Raw genomic sequence first — 18,130 nt, 5'->3', positions numbered from 1 at the left:
GGAGGCAATCACCGAACGTAGGGACTCGATCCTGAAATGGCGGATCCGAACGTGGCACTTCAACTGTGAGGTCCAAAAGAGACGGCTGGGACAAAGCAGAGCCTACCAAATGCCAGCGATGGATCAGCAGATGACCGATAGGATAGCAGTGTCCCCCTTGACTGAAGTCAAAGTCTGAAGCCAAATGCGCAGGAGGAGGCAGGAAGAGCAGCATCTCATCCAGAAAATGCGAACTGCATGACTGGAGATGTAAAATGGCCACGGGGACGCATACACAGCAGTATGCTGCGGAGCGGTGGGCAGGACCTACGTGCAGGCCGGTGAAACCGAAAGGCGGAATTGGCTGACGCGCTGGAGGCGTGGCCAGTCCTGAGGATCTGCTGGCCGGCAGAGAGTGAAAGCGCCCTTGCTATTGGAGGATGGCTGACCGGAGCAGGAGCTGCAGTGTAGAGGGAAGAAAAAAGGCGCAAAGAGACACGCGCGAAGTGGGGAGGGCGTTCCTATGGGACCCGGAAGAGCGCGAAATTCAAGCATTCGGCCGGGAGTGACAGGGAGAAGGCGCTGGACAGGGGCGGAAAATGGCTGTGGCTGAAAAAGGGCGCCCGATCCCTATTAAAGGAGGAGAAATGAAAGGGGCCAGCATGCGCAGGGCACTGCCACGAAAGGAGAGAGGCAAGGAGCGGCAGCTGGGGGTGCCCTGTCCCTGTTAAGGGACAGAAATGAGAACGGGTCCTGCTTGCGCCGCTGGGGGAGAGAAACATACCTACCTAGCAGGTGAGTCCACGATTCCTCTTCACAGATGAGGATAACATCAGGAGTCCTCGGATGGGAGAGGGTCACTGGCACTGGGGAGCCTCCTTTCCGCACCGTCTCCAGACGACGCAGAACACGGCATCAACTCCTTACAAGAAGGGGGAGGCCACAGCTGGTGACCACCGTCTTTTTCTCAGCCCTCTCCGAGGAGAGGGGTGATGAGGGAAAAAGGCAAATACTGGCCACTGGTAATCGCCCTGAAGCACCCATAAAAGGTGACAGGGATAAAGCCCTGCAAGCATGTCCGAGTGGGCGATGTGGGTGACATCACACTGCTCTCTCGGTCACATTCGTATGGGAAAACAGGGTGAGATATTACACCCTGTTACCCTAGAAAGATGAACCTGAAAGACAAAGGGAAAAGATTAATACACACAAACCGTGAACCTGCAAAGGAAAAAGCTGCGGATCTGGGATCAGATCCAGGTCCGTCTCCTACAGACACTAAGCTAAAACAGAGCTGCTTTGTGCCTGTCGGTTTGAGTATACTGCCGAGGAGGAGCCATTTTCTTTTTTTTGCCTAGTGTCAGCCTCCTAGCGACAGCAGCATACACCTATGGTTACCTGTGTCACCCCAATGAAGCGATAAAGAAAAGGATTCAAGTGCGTCTCCTGATGTGAACCCAGTCGAACACCTATGGGGAATTCTACAGAGAAACTGAGCATTACTCTCCATCCAGCATGGAGGCTCTAAAAAGGAGGTCAGTGCTGAAGAATGGAAAATATAGATGTTGCCAACTTGTTCATTCCATGCATAGAAAACGTGGTGCTGTCCTTAACCCCTTAATGACCAGGGGTATTTTTGGTTTTACATTTTCATTTTTCCCTCCCCTTCTTTCCAGAGCCATAACTTTTTTATTTTTCCGTTTATATGGCCATGTGAGGGCTTATTTTTTGCGGGACGAGTTGTACTTTTAAATGACATCATTGGTTTTACCATATCGTGTACTCGAAAACGGGAAAAAAATTCCAAGTGCGGTGAAATTGCAAAAAAAGTGCAATCCCACACTTGTTTTTTGCTTGGCTTTTTTGTTAGGTTCACTAGATGCTAAATCTCACCTGCCATTATGATTCTCCAGGTCATTACGAGTTCATAGACACCAAACATGTCTATGTCCTCTTTTATCTAAGTGGTGAAAAAAAATTCCAAAGTTTGCTAAAAAAAAAAAAAAAAAAATTGCGCAATTTTCCGAGACCTGTAGCGTCTCCATTTTTCATGATCTGGGGTCGGGTGAGGGCTTATTTTTTCCGTGCCGGACTGACGTTTTTAATGATACCACTTTTGTGCAGATAAGTTCTTTTGATCGCTCGTTATTGCATTTTAATGCAATGTCTTGGTGACCAAAAAAACGTAATTCTGGCGTTTTTAATTTTTTTCTCGCTACGCCGTTTAGCGATCGGGTTAATGCTTTTTTTTTTTATTGATAGATCGGGCGATTCTGAACGCGGCGATACCTAATATGTGTATGTGGGATTTTTTTTTTACTGTTTTATTTTGATTGGGGTGAAAGGGGGGTGATTTGAACTTTTAGGTTTTTTTAATTTTTTTTTATTTTTAAACATTTTTTTTTTTTTTTTTTTTTTTTTACTTTTGGCATGCTTCAATAGCCTCCATAGGAGGCTAGAAGCTTGCGCAACCCGATCGGCTCTGCTACATATGGGCGATATGTGGCAGATTTACTGCTGTGCTTTCAGCGCCGACCACCGGGTGGCGCTGAAAGCCATATGCCTGGAACAACCATAGAGGTCTCATAGAGACCTCTGGTTGTCCAGGCAACATGACGCCGACCCCCGATCACGTGACGGGGGTCGGCGGTGACGTCATTTCCGGCCCGGCGGCCGGAAATGCTATTTAAATGCACGCTGTCAGCTTTGACAGCGGCATTTAACTAGTTAATAGGCGCGGGCGGACGGCGATTCCGCTCGCGCCTATTGCGGGCACATGTCAGCTGTTCATAACAGCTGACATGTCCCGGCTTTGATGCGGGCTCAGCGCCGGAGCCCTCATCAAAGCAGGGGAAATGTCTGATGACGGACTGTGTCCGTCATTGGACATTAAGGGGTTAAAGAGGTTGTCCACTACTTTTACACTGATGACCTATCCTCCAATCAGCTGCAATCTATGTCAGTGGCCGCAAGTACCGTATTTTCCAGTGTATAAGACGACCCCCAACTTTTCCAGTTAAAATATAAAATCTTCTCAATAGTTGGGGGTCTTTTTAGGCCCCTTTCACACATCAGTTTTTGCCATCAGTCACAATCCGTCGTTTTTTGAAAAAACGGATCCGGCAACTGATGCCGCTGGATCCGTTTTTTTTTCTCATAGACTTGTATTAGCGACGGACGGCCTCACGTTTCGTCCGTCGAAAATTTTTTGTCCAGCGGCCAGACACGACGCACAAAGCAACATTTTTTGTGTCCATCGAAAAATCAGACAGCAATGGATCCTTCGCTGTCAGTCGTTTGCTGGAATGAAAGCCTATGGGCGCAGGATCTGTCGTCCTCCATCAACGGATCTGGCTTTTTTAACTGAATATGCTTTTGTCAGGATAAAACACAAAAGAAAGAATAGATATATACACATAGAAAAAAAAAATATATATAATATATATACCGTATTTTTCGCTTTATAAGACGCACTTTTGTTCCCCCAAATTTTGGGGGAAAGTAGGGGGTGCGTCTTATAATCCGAATATACGGGGGAGGGGGTGTGTATATATATATATATATATATATATATATATATATATATATATATATATATGTACTGCAGGGTCCAGGGGAGGTGGGGGCAGCTTTGGAGCGGTGCTGTGAGCTGGTAAAAGCTGCCGAAGGGAGCCTTTGATCTCCTGCTCCCGCTCATATAATATGCACTGCCGCTGTCCATCACCATGGTGCTGAAACCGCACCACGGTGACTGGCTGGGGGAGCGGCGCATATTATAGCTGCCTGCGCCCTCCTTTGATCGCACATGATCCCCTGTGTTAGATATCTCCCCCATGCTGCTGCCCATAGTAAAATAAAAAACTCTTTCCTTACCTCCTCCAGCGCTGATCTCCCGGTGTCTCTGCTGCTGCTGTCATCAGCACTCTGCTGTGCTGATCACATGACCGGCTCTGAGAACCAGGAAGTGGAGGAGGAGCTCAACCACACTGAGGGAGACACGAGGAGGGACAGCGCTGAGAAGGTAAGGAAAGAGTTTATTTTACTAAAAGCAGCAGCATGGAGGCGATATCTAACACAGGGTGATGTGTGCCAGCCACAGGGGGGCCAGTGTGCCAGCCACAGGGGGGCCAGTGTGCCAGCCACAGGGTGATGTGTGCCAGCCACAGGGGGCCAGTGTGCCAGCCACAGGGGGCCAGTGTGCCAGCCACAGGGGGCCAGTGTGCCAGCCACAGGGGGCCAGTGTGCCAGCCACAGGGGGCCAGTGTGCCAGCCACAGGGGGCCAGTGTGCCAGCCACAGGGTGATGTGTGCCAGCCACAGGGGGCCAGTGTGCCAGCCACAGGGGGCCAGTGTGCCAGCCACAGGGGGCCAGTGTGCCAGCCACAGGGGGCCAGTGTGCCAGCCACAGGGGGCCAGTGTGCCAGCCACAGGGGGCCAGTGTGCCAGCCACAGGGGGGCCAGTGTGCCAGCCACAGGGGGCCAGTGTGCCAGCCACAGGGTGATGTGTGCCAGCCACAGGGGGCCAGTGTGCCAGCCACAGGGGGCCAGTGTGCCAGCCACAGGGGGGCCAGTGTGCCAGCCACAGGGGGGCCAGTGTGCCAGCCACAGGGGGGCCAGTGTGCCAGCCACAGGGGGGCCAGTGTGCCAGCCACAGGGGGCCAGTGTGCCAGCCACAGGGGGCCAGTGTGCCAGCCACAGGGGGGCCAGTGTGCCAGCCACAGGGGGGCCAGTGTGCCAGCCACAGGGGGCCAGTGTGCCAGCCACAGGGTGATGTGTGCCAGCCACAGGGGGCCAGTGTGCCAGCCACAGGGGGGCCAGTGTGCCAGCCACAGGGGGGCCAGTGTGCCAGCCACAGGGTGATGTGTGCCAGCCACAGGGGGGCCAGTGTGCCAGCCACAGGGGGGCCAGTGTGCCAGCCACAGGGGGGCCAGTGTGCCAGCCACAGGGGGGCCAGTGTGCCAGCCACAGGGGGGCCAGTGTGCCAGCCACAGGGGGGCCAGTGTGCCAGCCACAGGGTGATGTGTGCCAGCCACAGGGTGATGTGTGCCAGCCACAGGGGCCAGTGTGCCAGCCACAGGGGCCAGTGTGCCAGCCACAGGGGCCAGTGTGCCAGCCACAGGGGGCCCGTGTGCCAGCACAAGGGGGCTATATTCAATATAAGGTGGCCATATCCAGATTAAGGGGGCTAATTTTAGGGTGGGGGGGCTATGAGGGACATATACCCTATATGATTTGTTAGACGGACACTGGCATTATAAGACGGACCCCATTTATTAAAAAATTCTCTATTCCTTCACCACATTTGGGGGTGCGTCTTATAATCAGGTGCGTCTTATAAAGCGAAAAATACGGTATATTTTTTTCTGTGTGTATATATCTATTCTTTCTCTTTTATGTTTTAACCTGACAAAAGCGTGCTCAGTTAAAAAAATATACATATAGTTCATAGAGTTGTACATAGCATAATAGCCGCTAAATCAATTGCCGGCTTCTGTAAAATCATTCCCGAACCTGACATGATAGGACACATGGTTTACATATAGTAAACCATGTCATATCAAAACGATTTATATAGGTCGGTGTTTAATCAATTTAGTAGTTTGTGTTAGGAAAAATTTGGAACTCTAGGGGTTAAATTTAAGGCTTTAATCGCGGAAAAAATTGTGTGGGCTCCCGCGCAATTTTCTCCGTCAGAGAGGGAAAGCCAGTGAGTGAGGGCAGATATTAATAGCCTAGAGAGGGACCTCAAGAATGCCTGCACAAAATAATAGAGCAACTAATGAGAGAAAATGTAGTATTAGCCTCAAACAACTTACCTCCAACCTTCATGATTGATGGGTTGGCAGTGAGATTTGCCAATTCATTTGCGTTCAAAACCTTTACCACGGACAAACTTTGTGGAGCACCTTGAGATGAGCCAGCCTAGCAAGAAAGATTAGCGAAGGTACAATTTATTCAGAAAAACCTTTTTCAGTCATCCAGTGTGAACTTTTGTAGATCTTGTTTGAAGGCAAAACACAAAAATTGAAAGCCTCAATTTCTCAGCATGTCTGCGAACAGTAACTGATCTATTCTGGCTAAGTTGCCACTTCAAATCATGTAATAGTTATCATTAATTTCAAGGCATACAATGACCCCCAGTGAACTTGGAAATACTCGATCTCCTTCAGCTTTATCACTCACCTGTGGCTGTAAGAGAACCTTGAGCGGTACAGACAGCCTCTGACCTCCTTGCTGACTTATAACGTGTGTCTGCTGTCCTCCAGGAGCAAGAGTCAGACCACCCGGTGTCTGCTGTACAATCTGATACTTCTGAGGAGTTTGTCCTGTTGCACCAGGCTGCTGCATCTGCAGCTGAATAGTGACCACTTTGGCTGGTTGTCCTTGAGTAGTTTTGGCCTGGGTCAGAGCAGCCAACTGGTTTCCTTGAAGAACAAGCTTTCCTGGAAGACCACCAAGTACCACGTGACGGTGGCCCTGCGGAGCTCCAGAAGAGGCCTGAGCGGGTTGCTGAAGCACAAGTGTGAAGCGTTTAGAATCCCCCTGAACAAACAGAAAAGTATACAGGTCAAGTGGAAATAAAAAACCAGCTCATGCAACAGTACAAATGAGATCCCAACCCCATTATTATCAGGTTACATTAGGCTTTTTACATTTTCTATTATTCCTCCCCTTGTCCCAAGTTGTAGTTTTGAATGTCAATCATTATATCACGTAATGAACTGAAAAATAGCACAAAAAAAAAAATAAAAAAATAACACATTAGAAAGTGCAGCGAGATGACAGAACAACTCGGAAGACAAAAATGACAACTATTTCAAGGATAATTTTCTAGGCATTTTGTCCCAAAGTGGTTTCTGTGAGGGTGGTCTTAATGATTTTGTTTTTAAAAACTTGTGGGCAATTCTTTTAACGTTCTACCAAATCCTTTAAGCAGTGAATAAATCTGCAGCTTTTTTTGTTATGTTTAAGGTGAAAACCACTCAAAAGCACTCAGAAAGTATTCAGTTATCTTTATAGCCTTCCCGTTGACTTATATTGCAAAGTACGGAATAGCTTCATAGCAGAAAATGCCTGAAAAATTGACAGGTCACTTTTTGTTAAACCAATTAGGCTGAGTTCACACGTGGCGGTTTTAACCGCGCGATTTTGCCACGAAAAATAAGCATCCCATGCATTCCTATGGGATTCCGCAATGCTGTGCTAATGCTGCGGTTTTTACCGCGGCGGAATCGCTTTGCGGTAAAAACCGCAGAATGTGCATTAATTTTGCGGAATCGCGGCGATCCCGCACCCATAGGAATGCATTGTTCCGCATGTGGCTGTGCACACCATGTGGAAAGTAAGCAGAACAATTGCGGATGGTACCCACGGTCCGGAGGAGAGGAGACTGTCCTCCGGGCTTTGGGTACCATATCCCTGTAAAAAAAATAAAAAATAATGTTATTCTCACCTTCCGACGTCCCGCGCAGCCTTCCCGCCTCTCTCCACGCTCCCGTTCCCAGTAAGCCTTTGCGAAAATGCCCGCAATGACGTCCGTTCTCGCGGGATCACGAAGTCTCGCGGTCATTCACGCGACGTCATCGCGAATGACCGCGAGACGTCACGATCCCGCGAGAACGGATGTCATCGCGGGCATTTTTGCAAAGGATTACTGGGAACGGGAGAGTGGAGAGAGGCGCAAAGGCTGTGCAGGACGTCGGAAGGTAAGAATAACACCATTTTTTATTTTTTTTTTACATTTTATCTTTTACTACTGATGCTGCATAGGCGGCCTCAGTAGTAAAAAGTTGGTCACACTTGTCAAACACTATGTTTGATGAGTGTGACCAACCTGTCAGTTCTCCAAGCGATGCAACAGATCGCATGGAAAACGCTAGCATTCTGCAAGCTAATTACACTTGCAAAATGCTAGTTTTTCCCATGGGAAAATCGTGGGAATTTAAAATGCGATTTTCCCGCGGAATGGAATTCCAGAACTCTTGCGGTAATTTCCGCGAGAGTTCCGCTACGTGTGAACCCAGTCTTAGGGTTGTTTCCGCCTTTCTGACAAAGCCTCTGTTTTCAACCAGGAGGTGTCACTTTACGTGGCAATAACGAAGGAATGCTTTTTCTACTCCCATTTATTCCAAGACTTTTTTCATGGCACATTGGGTGGAAAAAAATTTGCTATGAAAATTGTGTCAATTTGGTGAAAATGTAGAAAAATTTGCAATTTTGATACTAGGATTTTCCTTCTGCCCTTATAGCAGATTGCCATGCCACACAAAATAGTTAATAACATTTCTCATATTTACATCAACGCGATTTATATTTTGCTATGTTAGAAAACTTAGTCTTCTTTAGTTTTGAAGTGATTTTGAGGGGTCTATATGTCAGAAAACCCCTAAAAAGTGATGCCAATCTAAAAATTGCACGTCTCGAAGTACATAAAGCTTTCATTGCGTTTTAAGTGCCAGAAAGGTTGACAAAGGAAGGAAAAATTGCTTTCGACTAAAATGTTGCTTTAGCCTCAAGCAATCAGTTTTACAAGCTGCATTGAGAAAACACAGCTTTAAAAAAAAAAAAAAAAAAAAAAAAAAAATAATAAATATATGTTAAAAAGGGAACCCGACAGCTGATACATGCTGAACACTGATTGGGCAGCATGTATCAGGCCTTGACCGCATGATCAGACAGCCATGTTGGACTCTGAAGCGCTACTGCGTTTCAGAGAAAAGCATAAAATTTAATACCTGCCGGGGACTGAGCTGCACAGGAGACTAGTCAGACAGGCGGGTCTCCTCAGCGTCTTCTCCAAGCCCACTGCCATTTAATATCAGGTCTCTCCCTATACACGCACACAGGAAATGACCTGATACTCCAGGGCATTGGGCAGTACCTGTCCAGGGACCCACCTGTCCGACTTGTCTCTTGTGCAACTCTGTCCCTGGGGGGGTATTAAACTGTGTTTAACTCTTATGTGCCACAGTATTTCAAATAAAAACAAATGGCTGAATTCATAAAGTATGATACTTGCTGCCTGTTGTGCAGCATGATTCCCTTTAAGTGATTTCTCCTGTATATTCTCTAAATCTATTGTTTGGGCACAAAGCAGTGCTCAGAAATGAAGGAGCACTGTCAGACATTTGGAGAACAATTTTAGCTGGAACAGATTGCGGAAACCATGTGACATTTGCAGACCGTGCGAACATATAAATCCCTTAAAAAGAATTATTTATTTAATACATAAAAAACACCTATCCCAGTGAAAAATGGTCAATGCCAAAATTAACCAGACCTACGCTGGGATGCTACATAGCCCTACTATAAGGTTCACTGATACCTTCCTAGCCGTGGAGGTTGGCACCCTAAAAACGAGAATTGGCGCCCCCACTCAACGTGGACTATCCCTCACTCCCCTACCAGTCCCTATTCAGACAGGAGGGAAAACAATAATCTGATAGTGCAGAAATGAAAATTCAGAATGCCCTAAGCTCGAGCAAAACCTCAAACAATTGATATTGTCCTGATAGAACCCCCACATAGGGGTATATTAACCAATAAATTGCTTGTCATGTATAGGTATGCCCATCTGATATTATAGCAATGAACATTAGAGTTGCCTTAGGCTAAAGTAGGACCCCAGGATAATATAAACGATAAAAAATCTAATACCTCCACATCATGATCAATGTGACAAACTGATATGTCCGATAGACAGATAATACAAACTAACCCCTCTCAAGGGTATACTCTGAATGATAATATAATAAACAAAGTCACTTATGTGTAGATCAACCCCGACGCGTTTCCCCGCCTGTAGCGGTTCTTCAGGAGGAATCAATAAACGTCATATCCATGTATGATACCCAGATGATGCATAATAGCACCGGTGGTCAAGAATGAGTGGATTTAAATAACCCCCATGATGCAAAGCCACAAATCAGCCCCACCCATTATCAGGTGGGCAAATCACATATGAGAAGGTAGTGATAGCCCAAATATCTCCACATGATACCGTAAATAGTAGCTGCCCTCAGCGTAAAACAGCTCACATCATCACAACCACCTACGATACATAGCGGGTGGATAGAGGCCCCACGTGTGCTCCAGGATGGCGCCAGCGTCCCACGTCATCAAGACAACTCAGATACATAACAGGTAGATGAAGCCCCGGCTTGCGCTCCACTGGAGCGCATCCAAAATGGCGCCGGGACTTCCGGTTTGGGCGCATCCAAAATGGCGCCGGGACTTCCGGTTTGGGCGCATCCAAAATGGCGCCGGGACTTCCGGTTTCGGCAGATTTAGTTAAGCTCCAATACCAGCATTCATTTTACCCTCAGAGAGAGGGAGGAGCAAAGGGTATATGTATCACATGGCGGGGCACAACGAAAAAGAGCAAATGGTACAGAATATTCAAAAGTGTAGAGTTTATGATTATATCACTCATATATACTAGAATACCGCCAAGTGACTATTTATTAGGAAGACAATATTGGGGATAAAAAATTCTATACAAAGAAACATCAGAAACAAATAATAGATATATACCGCTTTTCAATGCAGTGTATGCCTAAAAGGCATCCTCAGATATGCCCTTCAAAATAAAAAACCCCCATTAATCCAGAATACATATATATATTAGAGAACAGTCGCCATATCAGGCATACTTTTAGTCCATTATATGAAGCAGGTATATGACATGCAATCATTCATCCCATCTGGGAAGAGGGACTGTAACCTGAAAATCCACTCACATTCCCTTCTCAGGATTATATTATCCAGGTTACCTCCCCTCACTTTCGGCTTTATTAGTTCAATCATAGTGAAGGAGATGTCGCTCACACAGCCTTGGTGTACTACATTCATGTGTCTTGCGACCGGGGTATCTCTCTTATTTTTGATATCCCCCAAATGCTCCCCCACCCCAACCCTGAATTCCCTAGTGGTCTTACCCACATAGTCCCTGGGACATGTGCATGTGGCTTTATAAACCAGACCTGTAGATCTACAATTACCGAAATCTCTAATGTAGAAGGTTCTCCCATTATATGAGCTTGTAAAGGTTTTACATTGCAACATATATTTACACCTGGAACAATTACCGCATTTGAAAAAACCAAGGGGTCTCCTATCTAGCCATGTAGCCGCCCCTTTTGGCCTTTGATAGAAACTATGGACAAGCCTATCTCCAACAGACCTCCCCTTCCTATATGTAACACTTGGTTTCTGTGTTACAAGTCCTCTCAAGTTGGGGTCAGCTAACAAGATACCCCAATGTTTTTTAAGGACATGATATACTTTATCCGCCTGAGCATCATAAGTTCCAATAAGCCTTACAATATTTTCATTTGTATCATTCCTGGGTCCTTTTTTCTGAAGCAAAGAATGTCTATCACTTAGTAACGCCTCATGTTGCGGTCTGTCCAATATCTGTGGCGGATACCCTCTCATCTTAAACCTATTATATAGGTCCTTAGATTGTCTTCTGTAAGAATTTAAATCAGAGCAGTTCCTTCGGATCCTCAGGAACTGCCCCTTAGGGATCCCCTTCTTCAATGGCTCTGGGTGATGGCTTGTCCATCTCAAAAGATTATTAGTGGCGGTTGGCTTCCTATATGTGCAAGTACTAATACCGGAAGTCCCGGCGCCATTTTGGATGCGCCCAAACCGGAAGTCCCGGCGCCATTTTGGATGCGCCCCAGTGTGGAGCGCACGCCGGGGCTTCATCTACCTGTTATGTATCTGAGGCGTCTTGATGACGTGGGACGCTGGCGCCATCCTGGAGCACACGTGGGGCCTCTATCCACCCGCTATGTATCGTAGGCGGTTGTGATGATGTGAGCTGTTTTACGCTGAGGGCAGCTACTATTTACGGTATCATGTGGAGATATTTGGGCTATCACTACCTTCTCATATGTGATTTGCCCACCTGATAATGGGTGGGGCTGATTTGTGGCTTTGCATCATGGGGGTTATTTAAATCCACTCATTCTTGACCACCGGTGCTATTATGCATCATCTGGGTATCATACATGGATATGACGTTTATTGATTCCTCCTGATGAACCGCTACAGGCGGGGAAACGCGTCGGGGTTGATCTACACATAAGTGACTTTGTTTATTATATTATCATTCAGAGTATACCCTTGAGAGGGGTTAGTTTGTATTATCTGTCTATCGGACATATCAGTTTGTCACATTGATCATGATGTGGAGGTATTAGATTTTTTATCGTTTATATTATCCTGGGGTCCTACTTTAGCCTAAGGCAACTCTAATGTTCATTGCTATAATATCAGATGGGCATACCTATACATGACAAGCAATTTATTGGTTAATATACCCCTATGTGGGGGTTCTATCAGGACAATATCAATTGTTTGAGGTTTTGCTCGAGCTTAGGGCATTCTGAATTTTCATTTCTGCACTATCAGATTATTGTTTTCCCTCCTGTCTGAATAGGGACTGGTAGGGGAGTGAGGGATAGTCCACGTTGAGTGGGGGCGCCAATTCTCGTTTTTAGGGTGCCAACCTCCACGGCTAGGAAGGTATCAGTGAGCCTTATAGTAGGGCTATGTAGCATCCCAGCGTAGGTCTGGTTAATTTTGGCATTGACCATTTTTCACTGGGATAGGTGTTTTTTATGTATTAAATAAATAATTTTTTTTAAGGGATTTATATGTTCGCACTATTTCTGATTCCTATGAGATATATATTTCATACGTTCGACATTTGCAGACCCCCTGAAGAATCAAAACAGAGGAAACCATCCACAGCTGACACTAGTTAGAAAACTAAACTTCCAAAGGAATTCATAGACATTCATCCCACAATCGCATACAAGATTTCTCTCGCGCATCACCCCTACTCTGGAACTCTCTACCACAACATATCAGACTCTCACCTACCATCAAAACCTTCAAAAAGAGCCTGAAGACCCACCTCTTCCGACAAGCCTATAACCTGCAGTAACCACCGATTGACCAAACCGCTGCACGACCAGCTCTACCCTCGCCTACTGTATTCTCACCCATCCCTTGTAGATTGTGAGCCTTCGCGGGCAGGGTCCTCTCTCATCCTGTACCAGTTATGACTTGTATTGTTTAACATTATTGTACTTGTTTTTATTATGTATACCCCTCCTCACATGGAATAAATGGCGCTATAACAAATAATAATAATAATAATAATAATAATAATAATAATAATAATAATAATAGTAGAGGGGTGTATTGACCTTTTTGGATGCTCATGTTCTTCCCAATAGTTTACACATCGGGTCATGAATAAAAAATATACCGTATTTTTCGGATTATAAGATGCACCCCAAATTTTGAGAAAAATAGGAATTTTTTTTAAAAAAATGGTGGTGCTTCTTAGAATCCGTGTGTCTTACTGCTTAGCAGGTGTGGTGGCTGCTGTGAAGTGGGGTCCTAGGGTCGCTGCTGGAGGAGGAAGGAGTGGGGTGATGCTGCAGGCCGCAGGCTGGGATGAAAGGGGGTCCGATGTGCAGTGCGCCGCTGCGGGTGCCCGGGGTGTCCGCCGACGAGGGGGGACTCTGCCGACATTTCATGAAAAGCCAGAGCCCCCCACAGTTCCGTGGTTTCCTCCTGTGCGGTGGACTCTGGGAAAATGGCCGCCGGGGGGGGCGGCGCATGCGCAGATGGAGATCTCAGCACCAAGATCTCAGCGCTGAAATATCATCTGCCAAGATCTCCATCTGCACATGCGCCGCCCACCACACAAGAGGAAACCACAGAACTGCCTGGCCTTTCACGAAATGTCGGCAGAGCCCCCCTGCAATGGCGGACACCCCAGGCAGCGGCGGGCACCGCCCCCCTCATCCCAGCCTGCAGCAACGGTACCGGTAAGGTATATACGCATTATAGGACACACCCCCATTTCCCCCAAAAAAAATTTGGGGGGAAAAAAAAAAGTGTCTTATAATGCGTAAAACACTGTATATATTTTTCACACAAACGTTTTAGCCCTAGATTTTTTCCTTTCACAAGGGTAATGGAGGAAAGTGGGCCCCACAATTTTGTAAAGCAATTTTCATTTAAGCTCGCTGATATTACATACCGTATATGATCAGAAACTACTATCTGGACACATGGCAGGGCTTGGAAAGGAAGAAACAATTTGACTTTTGAAGTGCGGATTTGTTTGCAATAGACTGCAGGTGCATTTGCAGAGCCCTCAAAGTGCCAAAGCAGCAGAAAACCCCTCCAAAGTGACCCCATTTGGAAACCACACTCCTTAACCCCTTTACCCCCAAGGGTGGTTTGCATGTTAATGCCCAGGCCAATTTTTACAATTCTGACCACGGTCCCTTTATGAGGTAATAACTAACGCTTCTATGGATCCCAGTGATTCTGACATTGTTTTCTCATGACATATTGTACTTCATTTTAGTGGTAAAATTTTCATCCATATAACTGGTGTTTTTTTTAAAAAAAAACACAAACGGAAATTTGGCGAAAATGTAGAAAATTTTGCAATTTTCCAACTTTGAATTTTTATGCCCTTAAGGCTGTATGCCCACGTAGCGTTTAAGCGTTTCTGCAGTGCTTTTAGACGCGCGTTTCTGCTGCGGAAACGCTTAAGAAAAGCATCCAATTAATTATAATGTAAAACGCACATGTTGTGCTAATGGTGCGTTTTTTTCCGCTACGGAAACGCTGAGCGGAAAAAAACGCAGCATGTTCATTAATTTTGTGCAAAAACGCATAGGAAAACGCATGCAAGAACGCTTAACAAAAGCGCTTCATAAAACGCATGTGTTTTCCCAGGAAGAGGGTGTGCGTTTCCGCTCAGGGATACTCTGCATCAAAAACACTACGTGGGCACATAGCCTAAATCACACAGATACGGCACACAAAAAACTAAAGTAATATTTCCCACAGAACAATCAGCACATCAGCACAATTTTGGAACCAAATTTTTTTTTGTTAGATAGTTATAAGGGTTCAAAGTTGACCAGCGATTTCTCATTTTTACCAGGGCTGTGGAGTCGGAGTCATGGAGTTGGAGTCGGTGCTCATTTTGGTGGAGTCGGAGTTGGAGTCGGTATAAAATGGACCGACTCCTAAAATATATAATAAATTGGGTACAGTAATTCAATGCAGGATGTGCTGAATATTTTTTTATAGGAGTTTGGGAAAGTTATGAAATGTCCTATAAATGGCTGTTATATTCATGATCTAAGGCTACATTCATACACAGCGTTTTTCCAGTGTTTGAGGATACGTTTTTCAGCTGCAAAAGCAGATCATCTTTTTAAAAAACTGCATCACCTGAAAGGTTTTTGAGCTCATAGATAATGTTTTCAATAGAGCAGATTTCTAATCTGCTTTTGCTATCTATATATCCATTTATCCATATCTGTCTATCCATATCGTATCTGTACCAAAAAGAATGAAAACCGGGTAGTACACCAATATATATTCTGTTCTATCTAAATATCTTGATTATTGGATCATAAAAATGATTAAATGTCTGAGGTTCACATTGTACTACAATAAATTTTTCACTTAAATATAAGCAATATGTGTGGGAGTCGGAGTCGTGGAGTTGGAGTCGGAGTCGGTGTAAGGCCTGTTTCACACTTCCGTTTTTTCAAATCCGTCAAAATCCGTTGTTTTCCGTAAAAAAACGGATCCGCCATTTTTTGCAGGATCCGTTTTTTTTGTCCCATAGACTTCCATTACGGTTACCGCGGATCCGTCAAAAAAACGGATCCGTTTTTAAAAAAACGGATCCGTTTGCATCAGTTTCCGTCAAAAAAACGGAAACGGATCCGTTTGGCGGACACAAAAACGGAAGTGTGAAACAGGCCTAAGGGAAATTGAGGAGTCGGAGTCGCAGGTTTGGCTTACCGACTCCACAGCCCTGATTTTTACAACACCATTTTTTTTTTTTTTTTTTTTTTTTTTTTTTTTTTTTTTTAGGGACCACATCAAATTTGAAGTCACTTTGAGGGGTCCAAAAGTGACAATTCTAAAAACTGCACCCCTGATGGTACTCAAAGCCACATTCAAGAAGTTTATTAACTCTTCAGGTGCTTCACAGGAATTTTTTGAATGTTTAAAAAAAAATGTATATATATATGAACATTTTTTTCACAAAAAAATTACTTCAGGTGCAATTTTTTTTTTTTAATTTTACCCAGGGTAACAGGAGAAATTGGACTGCAAAAGTTATTGATCAATTTGTCCTGAGTATGCTGATACCGGATATGTGTGGGGGAACCACTGTTTCGGAACATGGCAGAGCTTGGAAGGGAAGGAGCGCCGCTTGACTTTTTCAACGCAAAACTGGCTGGAATTGAGATCGGACGCCATGTCACGTTTGGAGAGCCCCTGATGTGCGTAAACAGTGGAACCCCCCACAAATGACACCATTTTGGAAACTAGACACCCCAAGGAACTTATCTAGAAGTGTGGTGAGCACTTTGAACCCCCAAGTGCTTCACAGAAGTTTATAACGCCAGGGTGAGAAAAAAAAAAATCATTTTTCCCCACAAACATGATCTTTTAGTCCCCAAATTTTTTATTTTCCCAAGGGGAGAAATTGGACCCCAAAAGTTGTTGTGCAATTTGTCCTGAGTACGCAGATACCGCATATGTGGGAAAAAAAAACTACTGTATGGGCACACGACGGGGCTCGGAAGGGGTGTAGTGACGTTTTGGAATGCAGACTTTAATGGAATGGTCTGCAGATGTCATGTCACGTTTGGAGAGCCCCTGATGTGCCTAAACTGTGGAAACCCCCCACAAGTGACCCCATTTTGGAAATTAGACACCAAGGAACTTATCTAGATGTGTGGTGAGCACTCTGAACCCCCAAGTGCTTCACAGAAGTTTATGACGCCCGGGTGTGAAAATAAAAAAAAAAAAAAAAATTTATATAAAAAAAAAAAAATCATATTTTTCCCCACAAACATGACTTTTAGTCCCCAAATTTTTTATTTTCCCAAGGGTAACAGGAGAAATTGGACCCCAAAAGTTGTTGTGCAATTTGTCCTGAGTAGGCTGATACCCCATATGTGGGGGTAAACCCATTTGGGCGCATGGCAGAGCTTGCAAGGGAAGGAGCACCGCTTGACTTTTTCAACGCAGAATTGGCTGGAATTGAGATCGGACGCCATGTTGCATTTGGAGTGCCCCTGATGTGCCCAAACAGTGGAAACCCCCCAATTCTAACTCCAACCCTAACCCTAATGGGAAAATGGAAATACATTTTTTATAATTTTATTATTTTTCCCTAAGGGGGTGATTAAGGGGGGTTGATTTTGATTTACTATTTAAGGCGGGTTTTTATGTTTGGAAGCTGTCGCACGGTGAAAGACGCTTTTTATTGTAAAAATAGTTTTTGCATCACCACATTTTGAGAGCTATAATTTTTCCATATTTTGACCCACAGAGTCATGTGAGGTCTTATTTTTTGGGGGACGAGTTGATGTTTTTATTGGTACCATTTTCAGGCACATGACATATTTTGATTGCTTTTTATTCCGATTTTTGGGACGCAGAATATACAAAAAGCAGCATTTCATGAATTCCTCTGGGGGGGGGGGGGGGGGGGGGGGGAGTTTGCACCGTTCCACGTGTGGCAAAATTGATAAAGCGGTTTTATTCTTCGGGTCAGTACGATTACAGGGATACCTCATTTATTTATTTTTTATGTTTTGGCGCTTTTATACAATAAAAATTATTTTTGCATCGCTTTATTCTGCGAGCTATAACTTTTTTAATTTTTTTGCTGATGGCTCTGTATGGCGGCTCGTTTTTTGCGGGACAAGATGACGTTTTCAGTGGTACCATGTTTATTTATATTCGTCTTTTTGATCGCGTTATTGCAGTTTTTAATCAGCGGTATGGAAAAGCATTGTTTTTTGCCTTTTTTTGAAGGGGTTCACTAAAGGGGTTAACTAGTAGGACAGTTTTATAGGCGGGTCGTTATGGATGCAGCGATACTATGTGTGTACTTTTATTGTTTTTTTTACTTACATAAAAAAGAATTAGGGATTTTTTTTTATAAATTTTGACACTTTTTTTTGTACTTTATAGTAATGTCCCACATTGGGACAATATAATAAAGTGTCAGATCGCTGATCTGACACTTTGCAGTGCACTGTGTCAGATCAGCGATCTGACAGGCACTG

The 18,130-nt window shown here is 45.0% G+C and overlaps 1 protein-coding gene across 3 annotated transcripts in view; it reads right to left on the bottom strand.

The window, feature by feature from the left end:
- CHD8 (chromodomain helicase DNA binding protein 8) overlaps nt 1–18,130 on the bottom strand; it is a 134,307-nt gene that overhangs the window by 69,852 nt on the left and 46,325 nt on the right. For all 3 annotated transcript variants that reach the window (XM_073575487.1, XM_073575485.1, XM_073575486.1), the window contains exons 3-4: nt 6,162–6,521; nt 5,795–5,900 (exon numbers count right to left, since the gene is read on the bottom strand). In XM_073575487.1, coding sequence (XP_073431588.1) covers nt 5,795–5,900; nt 6,162–6,521 — 466 coding nt within the window. The remainder of the gene's footprint in view (nt 1–5,794; nt 5,901–6,161; nt 6,522–18,130) is intronic.

Source organism: Dendrobates tinctorius, unplaced genomic scaffold (assembly GCF_039654945.1).
Source record: "Dendrobates tinctorius isolate UK_male_01 unplaced genomic scaffold, ASM3965494v1 ptg000044l, whole genome shotgun sequence".
NCBI lineage: Eukaryota > Metazoa > Chordata > Amphibia > Anura > Dendrobatidae > Dendrobates > Dendrobates tinctorius.
This window is presented reverse-complemented; position numbering and strand designations above follow the sequence as displayed.